This window comes from Anoplopoma fimbria, chromosome 20 (assembly GCF_027596085.1).
Source record: "Anoplopoma fimbria isolate UVic2021 breed Golden Eagle Sablefish chromosome 20, Afim_UVic_2022, whole genome shotgun sequence".
In the NCBI taxonomy this organism is placed as follows: domain Eukaryota; kingdom Metazoa; phylum Chordata; class Actinopteri; order Perciformes; family Anoplopomatidae; genus Anoplopoma; species Anoplopoma fimbria.
Genome location: NC_072468.1, coordinates 26,015,228 through 26,027,476, shown reverse-complemented (window position 1 = coordinate 26,027,476; position 12,249 = coordinate 26,015,228). Strand labels below are relative to the sequence as shown.

Below are 12,249 nucleotides of genomic sequence, written 5' to 3'. Positions count from 1 at the left end.
TGAAAAGGATTATGCGACAGCCATTTGTGGCCAGGTCTGTGGAGGTGTGAAAGTGGGAGGGGTTTGAACTTCTTTCCCAAGAAAACTTCCTCACTCTTGGTGTGTTTTACCTTCAATCCTACATCTTGTGCAAGAAGAGAAAATTGTTAAATGTGTATAAGAACAATCGTTGTTGCCTAAATATAAATAAATAATATATATATATTCTGTTTTTTCTGACGTTTTAAAACTTTTGAGTATTTAAACACAAAGAACCAACAATCCTGAACATTAATGACTTCTGTTTCATTTCAGCCGCGATGTCCTGTTGTGCTATGAGGTGTGTTTCTCCCTCCGGCTGAATCTGATATCTCCATTAACATATCTCCATTAACACACACACACACACACACACACACACACACACACACACACACACACACACACACACACACACACACACACACACCTGGCTATGTGTATGAATGCGTACAAGCCTGTGTGTTTGTTAGGAGAGGCCTAATGTAGGACATACTAATCCCCAACACACACAAACACAGCGACACACCACACACACACACACACACACACACACACACACACACACACACACACACACACACACACACACACACACACACACACACACACACACACACACACACACACACACACACGGCCATAAAGCAGTGCGGCTGTGACCGGAGAACTATAATTAGGCCTCAACGCGCTATTAAAACTCACGCTGCCATCAACCAGAGGTCAGGAGGCAGCCACCTACAGCGCAACACACACACACACACACACACACACACACACACACACACACACACACACACACACACACACACACACACACACACACACACACACACACACACACACACACACACACCATCTATCACCAAGGATTTAGACAGAAAAGCTGCCCACTCCTACACACCTATTCTGTGTAAACACGTGTGTGTGTATGTGTGTCTGTGTGTGTGTGTGTGTGTGTGTGTGTGTGTGTGTGTGTGTGTGTGTGTGACGAGCAGAGTTCATGGTGGCCGTTAACACACCGCCGACACGCCCTGAAGTATGCATAATACAATGTATGATAACGACCCAATGGCGAATGTCTGCATATGTGTGGATATACACTCATGCATGTGTGTGTGTTTCTGTGTGTGTGTGTGTGTGTGTGTGTGTGTGTGTGTGTGTGTGTGTGTGTGTGTGTGTGTGTGTGTGTGTGTGTGTGTGTTGGGGGGGTGGTGTTTTGTCTGCTACACCAGGTAATTTTTGCTAAGAAAACAGAAACCTATTTAATCTGTTTTCTTAGAGAATAAATGTTATTGTCTTCAGTTCACAGTTCATAGGCTGTGTTTGTGAGTGTGTAACTGTCCTTAATGTGGAAAATCTCTGGAAGTACTCAAGCTCCAGCTCATAGATGACAAACATGCAGCCCGCGGGCCAGAAATGGCCGCCAAAGGGTCCAATCCGGACCACTGGATGACTTTGCAAAGTGTTAAAAATTGCAGAAAAGTCATTAATTCAAATTTTTACAATAAAATGCACAGCTTTTCCTAGAGATCGTATATATCCCATTTGTTTAGGCCCCAGACTGTATAAAATAAGTGGACATAATCATCATTACACCACCCATTGGTTTGTCGACTGACTGAAACATGAATATAAAGCTGCTTTGTTTAAATCATGACTCCAGAGGTGACTCCAACAGCTGGATAACGGAGGAGTGGACCTTCCTCGTATCAGGTGGTCGTTTCTTCCCGCCCTGAAAAGAAGCACTAAAGTTAAATAACACCACCTCCTCAGACAGCCAGACGAGGCGCAGCATCATCAATAATAAAGAAAAGTGCTACGTACTGAAAATGAGAGCCAGGGCTGAGCCATAATAGCAACGTGTGCATGTGTAATTTCACACGCCTACGCCCGGGTATAACGTGTCAAAGAGCCCTGTATGAGAGCGCCGCCGCCGCTCAGACACAGCGGAGGAAACGGGCCTGCATTAGTGTCATTAATAAGACATGTCCAACAAGCACACGGAGCGGCCAACAAAGCACAGAGGCTGGCCGCACAGCGCAGTGGGCGGAGCCTAACCTCCACATGGGAGAGGGAGAAGGAGTGTGCGTGAGACATGTGTGTGTGTGTGTGTGTGTGTGTGTGTGTGTGCCAATTTCTTTTGTTCCTATGTCATATATACACACACTACTGTTTATGTGTCCAAGCATGGACTGGTGTTTTCAAGCTTTGGCCAGTGAGTGTGTGTATGTGTGTGTGTGTGTGTGTGTGTGTGTGTGTGTGTGTGTGTGTGTGTGTGTGTGTGTGTGTGTGAGAGAGCGTGTGTGTGGCCTGAATGTGACCCAAACCCAAAGGCAGCCCAGCTATTAGAGCAGTATTAGTACAGAGCTGCTATTACAGCGCCTACAGCACCGCTAAATGGCTGCAATTATAGACACACACACAGACAGACACACACAGACACACAGACAAATGTGCATATGTTTGGAACTTTGTGGATATCTATATTTCTGTATTTGTGTTTGCGCTTCTGCGAGTGTCTGCAAAGCATTACGTGTGTGTGTGTGTGTGTGTGAGCGCGTTCCAGCAAATCAACCGTGAGATCTGCTCATTTTCATGTAAACTGTGTGAAACGGTGAGGTGATCTCAGAAGCAGCTTCCAGGACTCCAAACATCTCGTACGTACACAACAATGACGAGATGAATGAAGCAACCTCTTCTGTGAGTCAGATGTTAAATTAAAGGTGCATCTGCAACAGTTGAATAAAGGGAACAAAGATTGTTTAACATGTCAACATAAGAGCATGATAATGAGAGATTTGTAGGTTAGGAAAATAAATTCGGTCATTTTTCAGCCTTGTCTTGATATTGCATTTAATATATTCTGGATTTATCTATTCGGGTTTGAGTTGAACCATCAAGAGGTTATGAAATCAGCAACAGAAGTGCAGGTAAGTTAATGCAACACAAATCAAATATATGCAAAATGAAGATTGAGAACTTGATGCTGAAATTCAACCTGTATGCCATTTTTACTCTCAAGTTCCTTAACTTCTACATTGGTTATTTTCTATTTTTGTCAGTTATTTATCTTGTAAGTACGATGCTGGTCTGGTTATCTAATACAAAAAGGAAGTTATCATATAAAGGGGAGTAACGTGGTACATTAAAAAGTGAAAATTTGAATTTAAAAAACAGTTTTAAGTGTTAGAAATATCGCTATGTGTTACAGACGTCCCCAAACTGCCGGAGTGCCCTTGAGGTAGACGCTGAATCACTACCAGATCCAGGTAGAGCTGCTCTGTAGTTGAACTCTGACCTCCGTCTTGAGGTGTTTTTTTTTGTATTTAAAAGAAGGGAATTTCCCTGCAAGAGGCAATACAGGATCCCATTCATTAAGCTGTAGGAACTGCAAAATTCAACGGCCTGCACCGCCATCTAGTGGTGACAGCGGTGAAGAGCAGGAGGAGAGAGGACGACGCCAATTAGATGTTTTTGTCTGTATGTGTGTGTATTTCAGTGGCTCATCTTCACATGTGTTGTAAGTACTTGTAAGTGTATGTGTGTGTTTGTGTCTCTATGTGTCTGGAACAAAGGCTGTGTGTTTTTGGGAGCGAGAGAGATTTTAAAGCACGGGAGCTCGTAATTACATCTTCCAAAACCTGACGTACGGTTTGGTAATACCAGAAAACGGCACGTGGAAAACGCACAAGACACACTCGCAGGTCACGCACGTGGATCCACCACAGGCCGAGGACTTGGTTTTAACGAGCCCACACTGTTCTTTCTATCAATCAACACACACACACACACACACACACACACACACAGTCAGACTGTAAACACCGAGTGAATGGAGGGTCCATCATGCCAGGCCGCAGAGTCTGGTAATTTCTCTACACACACTCACATACACACCTCGACAATACAGCCTTTATTTTGGAAATGCCATTTTCTCTACTTTAAAGGGGGTTCCCCGTGTGTGCGTGTCTGTCTGCGTGTGTGTTTTTCTTGGATGCAGACTACTGAAGGGCTTTCCCCTACTTGGTTTTTCCAAAAGCCCAATTGACTGTAGAGAGTGCAGCTATATGACCTCTCACTCTCTCTCTCTCTTTCCATCCTTCGCTCCTCTTACAGACTTTTTTATAGTTTTATGTATTTGTCCAGTTCTGCCAATTACCTCGTTTGCCAAGGCACATGGCACAGATGTTCGCACAAGTACGCACATGTGTACTTTTACACTTGCTGACACGATGAATTCTCTGGCCTCCAAATCTTAAACATCGCAAGTACACAACGAACCCTAAACCTTGCACTAAACTGAGCCTAAGAGAGATTTAGGTTCAGTTTAGGGCAAGTTTATGTCTTTTATTGTATTATATAGTATTGTGCTGTACAGTATTGTACTATAGTGTCTGCTGTTGAATTGTACTGATAATATTTGGCCACTAAATTGTAATAACCAGCCCAGGGACATCAGACGAAAATTAGCTAACTCTGGCACTTTTACATTAAGGGGGAAACTTAAATGTTGATTCAAGTGCACTGTAATTAAATAAATAAAAAAATAAGTTAAATTAAATGAGAAATGAGTCAGATGCTAAAATAAGTGTTAAAATGTCGAGTCATACCTGTGACGCCTCCAAAGGTGCCGTATGTCATGTTGCAGACCGTCCTCTTCAGGTTGTGCTCGTAAACCAACTTCAGCTGGTACTGGTCACCGTGCTCCACGTTCCCTGCAGTGCCTGCAAACACAGATGAGAAATAAAAAAACAAGTCCGTATGCAAGTCGATAGATCACTTAACATAACTGATGAAAACAATCAAAGTGGGAGGAGATACAGAGAACATAACAGAAAAAAAGAGTTACCTGAAACAGAGTAGATTGAACACTTCCTGGGGTGAAGAACAGCCAGATGAAGGAGGTCCGAACACCTGAGAAGATGACAAAAACAGTCGTTTCACAACCACAATCAGAATCATCATGGAAAACAGTGAAGCCGATGGCGAATAATACAAAACTGAAATATTTTAATAATAGCTTAAAATAGAGAATGAACCTTCCTATGCAGCATTGTTTTGTTTCTAAAGGTTGTTGAGATGCAGGGATGTCGCATTTTTGTAGGCCGACCCTGAAGTAAGCATCACTCTGGTTCTCGTGACAAAAAGCCAATGTTTGATTTTTTTCGATTGGATTTTGGATTATTGCAAAAAATAATCTCTGTGGCAAACAAACATTTATGATATTTACACATTTTATTCAGCTGGATAATCTTCACAAATGAACACTCGTTTTAGGATTTATGAAGCGTGAAAGTAAAAAGCAAACATTAGGCTATAAACAAATGACACCATGGTCACATGACTTAACGTCACCACCACAATTTCATGAATGGAGTATTTACTGACATATTTTATGTTGCAGAACAAAACGTTAAAATCTCTTAAACTTTGTTAAGACTTTAGTTTTTAGTATTCTGGGCGGCTGTGGCTGAAAGAGCAGGTCTTCCTTTAGTATGAATGTTTGATCCCCGGCTCCTCCAGTCCGTGTCCATGTGGCCCTTGAGCAAGACACTTTACCCCAAATTGCTCCCGTAGGCTGTGCTTTGTAGCTTTGAGTGGTCAGAAGACTAGTACAAGTCCATTTACCATCTGACCAAAAAAACATTTAAAAAAACAACATCGACTCGAGACCAGGGAACAAGAAGTAAAAAAATGCTGACTGCAGCACTCTACAGTGACTCCATGTAGACATCAGAGGTCAGAGGTCAGGTGGTCAAGAATCAGTTTCTTGCTCAAAGACACCTCAGCATTGCCAATGCTTCCTGCCCCTGTGGTTGAACCTGTGTTTTCAGCTTAAAGGGGTGGGATCCATACATTTAAACTTCTAGAATAATCACTGTAACAGCTGGTGGATTTTTTTAAACACTGGTTTTTGGTCGAGGTGTAGATGATGGTCTCGGTGATGCTGATCCTAGATTTTCACTCATTTCCCTTTAACCACAAAACCATCAGAGAAGGAATCCGTCCACTCTTTGGACGCAGAACAACGGCCGCCTCACTTGCTTCCAACCGCTGTTTGAAATGTTTGTCGAGAGAAGAACAACAAGGGAGCAGAAAACTGGTTCCCACAAGTTTTCTTTATTCCTTCCTTTGGAAAAAAAAACCCACTGAGGGTCGGTGCTGAAACAAAACCTTTCACCATCTGCCCGCCTCGGGTCAGCCCTGACAATATTTACAACGTGCTCCTCTGTCGAAGGCCGGCCTCCAAAAAAATGCCCACCCGTCTCTGAAGAATGAAAAACCGCAGGTAACCAAACACGACGTCTTCCAAAGCGGACTGATTTAGTTGGATTGCGCTCGCGGCGTGATGACGCGGTGAAGCCATCGAGGCAAAAACCACCAGAGCTGTTCCCAGAAAACTCTCGCTCTCTGGACGGTTGATGTGCGGCCACAGAAAGGAGACGGGAGGTACGGCGTTCGGATCAACGGCTACAGGCTGCCAGGGTTAAGGGGTTCAATGCCTCGTGTAGTTTAATACATAGGGGGAGAGGCTTATCTCTGATTTATTGTTTATTTCAAACTGGCCTGAAGAGCTGAAACTCTCTCTCACCACAGCAAACAATCACTGTAAAGTGTTTGCCAGAAATTCTGAAGCGGTAAGGACACACTTCTTCACTTTTTCTCACAGATTTTTAAGAATTGCAACTCCATGCTCATATCCTCCCCGTTTGTTCAACCCAGTGTGGCAGTAAAAAGGGTATCCAGGTTAGGTATTCATTAAAAGGTATAAAGGAAACATGCTTTTCCATCCCACTGGCGGGTTTTGGGGGTTCAGAGGGTTAATACATTTATATTTTTCTATATATGATATTTTAATTTACAACAATAATACTTTAAATGAATTACTAGTAAGTAGTAACATGAGATTTCAATATAATACACGCGTTTACACCCGCAGTTATTTAATGAAACCAGAGACAAAGACTCAATCCCATGACCAGAACTATCTAAAGTAGTATGAGTAGTAATGTATTCTATTTTGAATGCAATGGGGTGTTTTTTTTTCTGTTACTGTTTCATTACTTTAATAATCCTGACTTCACTATCTGTCCACTTTCTCACCTGGTTCTTCCTGCTCTTGATTTTCTCTCTGTCCTCTGTCTTTTTATCCTCTTTCTCGCTCTTTGCACTGACAATCACACATAAACATAATGTATTTGACTAAAAAAAGTTCCATATAACCAGAAACACATCAAGTGTAAATTATGTATTCATAGATCGGAGATTGCATGACCCAGAGGAAGGTTATTGTTTTTCTTTACGGATTTCTTTACAATAAGTAACCAGTATTCAATTTCTCAGCTTTATAACAAACCAAACCTAATGAAAATCTGCTCAGAATCAAGAAAGTTACAGTTGATTTTGTAGAGAAGTCTGGATTTTTGCATCCGTTAACTAGCGAACCTAATATGGCGACCTCAAGCAGACGCAAACACGGTATCTATGTCTCCTCGATTTGTTCCTCGCCTCCTCTCGTCTTAGTCCATCCAACCTCAGATGTGAGAAGAGGAGTCAAGGGAAGAGGATAGAAAAATCTAGGTCTGCTACCTTGAAGATCAGAGCAAGACACACACAGGTTTGAATAAAAACAACACAAGTTTCAGTTCCATTTCCTGCTTGGTAAAGTCTAAAGTGGATTAAACTGTCCAGTTAGTGACCTTTCGGCCCGATCCTGTCATCCCACACCATTCCTTTCCTTCCCATTCAAATAGTTTTGGCTGTGAGGGGGTCAATTAATCATCTTCTAAATCAAATCATTTTCACTGGAGGCCTTTGCACATTTTACCCGACAAGCTATGCTAGCAGCTTAGCGGTTAGCCCGACGTTATGAGCCCATCTATGTTTGGGGCGTTGGTTGGCTGATATATATGGTAGTAAATCATGACTCCTGACGTGGTGGTTTCTGGGTAAGCATGAATCGCAGGGGAAATAAAAAGACACGTTGATGTGGTGGTTAAGAAAACAGCTGGAGGGATTTTCTATGAATGACAAAGCGGTGTGATGAGTTATGAACGGGCGTTTCTCCACGCAGTTTAAAATAAGGCTTTATTATAAGCTATACTATCAATGCTTATAATTCACCAGAGGTCGTGACATGGAGTTAAAGAAAGACCTGACTCCTTTCAAAGCGCAGAACACATATGTAAACACACAAACACAGAGACATACGGAGCTGTCCTGTAATCTAAAGTCCAATGGTTCAACTCCCACAGCAGGCCAATACGTCCATCGACAGCTCTGTGACCTCTGACATACTAACTAACAACCAGCCGTTTCAAATGATATGCCATATCAATTCCAATGCCACCAACAGTAAGAAGTGCAAGTGTGAAAGCCAAGAATGGAATATCCCTGTAACTAATCTATCACAAAAAAAACATGAAAAAACAACAAAGAGTGAGAATTTAGCTGCAAAAAACATGAAACATATATTGTCATCTCAGAGGTAAATATTGTGCTTTTTACTTCAATATATCTAAGAGGAAAATATTGTAGATTTTAAAGGGCTAATCCCTCTATTTTTGATGTTTATACTAGACTAAACGATTAATCAGTTAATTGAAAACATAATTTAACTTAACCTTTATTTAACATTTATGTTGTGTGCATTGGTTGCAGCCCTCAAATGGTGGAAGATGTAATGTTTACATCTGGTACATCCTCTTTCAGCCTTTACTTAGTTCTCCTTTTTTTCAGACCTCTCAAGATAGAAAATAAACCAGGGACAAACTTTAATTTATGATTAGGGCAGAAGCAGAGCTGAGCGCTCACCCTTTCACACTTCTCTCAGCCTTTACTTAGTTCTCCTTTTTTTCAGACCTCTCAAGATAGAAAATATACCTCCATCGCAGTCTTTCACACTTCTCTTTACCCACCCAGTTACCACCCAGTTACCCACCCAGTTACCACCCAGTTACCACCCAGTTACCACCCAAAACCCTATAGAGACTGTGTTTATGCCACTTCAATTATTTAAAGTCAACAGAAGAGGAGTTATACAAACTAACTTAATAAAAGTTAAGGCAACCAATGCAACAGTGCATCAAAACAGGACAATTAAATGTGGATTCTTAAATATTAGATCTCTGTCATCGTGCCACCTACTGAGGCCCTGCTGACACCCACTACTACTACCACTATCATTATTAGTCACATTACTATTATTATTGCCTGTACTATTACGCTTATTGACTTGCTTGTACCCTGGAGTCTTTGTGCTTTCTCGCTTCGCAGGCTTCTATAAATCGTGGCTGTACCTGGACCGTGGTCGTGCATCCTGCTACGGCCCTGCTGACACCGACTGCTACTTCCATTATTATTATTACTAGTCACATTACTATTACTATTACCTGTACCATTACGCATTTTAGCTTTACTTCCACCCTGAAGCCCTTTTTGCTTTCTCGCTCTGCAGGTTTCCATGAATCGTTGTGGTACCTGGACCGTAGTCGTGCCTCCTGCTGTGAGCCGACTGACACCCACTGCTACTTCCATTATTATTATTAATCACATTACTATCCCTATTTTCATAACTATAATTCTACTGTAATAATTGCTGCTGTTATTATAAGTAGTCTTATTATATGAATCATTTATGTCATATACATTGAATGTGTTGTATCTCTGTTATGCTGTTCATTCTGTACACATGACATCTATTGCATTCTGTCCATCCTGGGAGAAGGATCCCTCCTCTGTCGTTCTCCCAGAGGTTTCTTCCTTTTTTCTCCCTGTTAAAGGGGTTTTTAGGGGAGTTTTTCCTGTGCCGATGTGAGGGAAGGACAGAGGATGTCTAAGGACAGAGGATGTGTCTAAGGACAGATTGTAAAGCCATGTGTACTCTGAGGCAAATTTGTAATTTGTGATTCTGGGCTATACAAAATAAACTGAATTGAATTGAATTGAATGTTTGTTCTTTAGAATAATTTAACTTTGCCTATTTTTTTTATTAGAAAGATGTATGACACGTATTAAACTATTAATAGAAATTTAATTATTTGCAGATTCTAAGAGTAGTCAATTTTTCAATAAGAAGGTAATCTATGAAACATTTTTTACAAACATTTATATATATTTAGGGGTCTGATCCCAGACTTTACAAAAGACAGAATGACAGCAAAATTTGCAACAACAAAAACACTTTTGCACTGAGGCAGAGTTATATATACAGATCTTTTTTTCCATAATATTGTCATGTATATATCGTGATATATTTCACGCTAATTTAAATAAATATATCTGAAAACTCCTCGTGGACCCCACTTTGAGAATCACTGCTTTAGAGGAGTGTTATCTGTTATGTCACAATAAGGTTGAGCTCTGCATTCGTGAGACGGTGATTTAAGTTTCTTTGCAGAGGACATTAGGTTAATGCCAATTTGACCTACAAAACATTAATACAGGTGACAGCCTCAAGTACAGCAGGGCAGCCACGAAGGGGGGGATTAGCAAGACCATCAATGATCCTGGTGTTAGAGAACAGATCTGTGGTCACTTGATTTATCAGGAGTGGCTGTGTGTTAAGACTGAAACCAGAAGCACCAGTTAGTGTCTAAATACTAATATATCCAGTGTCATAGAGCTGAACTCAAACGTACTGAAAATTGTGACAAATTTACCCGTCAAAGGAAACAAAAAAGCCTTTCAAAACATTGACTACTTATCAGAAATAAATGCTCTGATTTATTCATTCAACATACTTCATTTAGAGGACAAATATAAAAATATTCTCCCTTTGGTGGCCGGGTTTGTGAGGTCTACTTACGAGACAAACTTGCCCACTTCCACTTGGACGATGGCGTTTTGCAGCTGGACTTCTAGAAGCAGGGCCTCGGCCAGAGCCCCCTCGCTGGTCTTGTTGTTGGCATGTGGGGAGAATATCCGCAGCATCCCCATGTAGCTGCCCACCACCACCTTGTCTACAACGTTGGAAACACAGAGGAGGAAAAATTGTGGTATGAGATAAGTTAAGATGGAATTTATTACCTTCTTTTCAGGCAGAAACCTGAAGCACTGGGCTATAGTTTACAGGAGACTCATTATATAACATTCAACTGACAGATGCTTTTTGCCCAAGATGAATTGAAACTCCAGTCAAGAGTTGGATGATGTCATCAAAAAGATGTACAAGCATCCCTTGCAAATAAACAAACCACAGTAAGAGCAGTCAGTGCCAAAGTACAAGTGCTTAGAATCATTTTGTGTTTTAAAAGCTAATGAAATCAAAAAGAACCATCATATGTGTTCACAGCCTTTTGTTTACTTTCTGTCATGTCAGGCAAGAAGAATATCTGATTTGATTCATGGACAGGTTGTTTTTGTGCGTCTTTTGTTCTTTGTGTTGCTATTGGTTTAACTGTCAGACTGCGGGATTATATTGTGTTTTTGTGTGAAGCCAATGAAGAAAAGACCTCCCTTTGGTGCATCTCGATTCCTAATCCATTAAACGTTATAGATGAGCAGATATCAGACATCGCCAACCATTAGGTTTTGGATGTGACAGGTGAGTTTGGCCGGTAAATATATATCAAAGCAGTTGATTTTCAGATTGAAAGAAGTGGTAAAAAATAGAGGAAAATAAAATCAAAGTACAGTAGATCCTTAGAATCTTTAAGATGTCATTTTCTTGCCGACATACATCTGCAAGTTGCATTTACAACAAGCAACTGACAAATTTACGTCTGTATTAAAGAGGCAATAAGTTGAAAGTGGGATCATAAAAGAGGGAGACATAAATCCAAACATCAACACGGGAACATTTAGTCTGCATGCTTTGTGGTAGTTGGGTTCCTCGCTACACACTGACCATGTCCTGTTCCACTGTTGTCCACGTCTCCGACACATAGGCATCCCTGGTCAAACTCCTCCCCCTCGCCGAGCGCCGCCGACCACCAATCACGGGCCTTGAACAGAGACATGCTGCCTCTGATTGGACGGGGAGAGAGAAAGTGTTAGGATTTATTCTGCCGAGCAGGTGACATGCACAGATTCATCCAATAAAATATAGTCCTTCTAATTCATAATGAGTTATTGATTGATTGGTAGATGATACTTATAGCACAAAATATTATCTCATGTTCACCGAGCAGCAACAAGAATAATAATAATAAGTTGGGCAGTTAGGTGCCTTGCTTTAGGGCACGTCATTACTTCCACACTTCTTTCCACAGATTGATCCTGCTGGCA

General features: G+C 41.2%; 1 protein-coding gene across 2 annotated transcripts in view; it reads right to left on the bottom strand.

Moving 5' to 3' along the window:
- The window catches only part of bbs9 (Bardet-Biedl syndrome 9), a 168,496-nt gene that overhangs the window by 154,404 nt on the left and 1,843 nt on the right, over positions 1 to 12,249 (bottom strand). For both annotated transcript variants that reach the window (XM_054621257.1, XM_054621258.1), the window contains exons 2-5: positions 11,870 to 11,988; positions 10,829 to 10,982; positions 4,871 to 4,935; positions 4,632 to 4,745 (exon numbers count right to left, since the gene is read on the bottom strand). In XM_054621257.1, coding sequence (XP_054477232.1) covers positions 4,632 to 4,745; positions 4,871 to 4,935; positions 10,829 to 10,982; positions 11,870 to 11,981 — 445 coding nt within the window. In that variant the 5' untranslated portion in view covers positions 11,982 to 11,988. The remainder of the gene's footprint in view (positions 1 to 4,631; positions 4,746 to 4,870; positions 4,936 to 10,828; positions 10,983 to 11,869; positions 11,989 to 12,249) is intronic.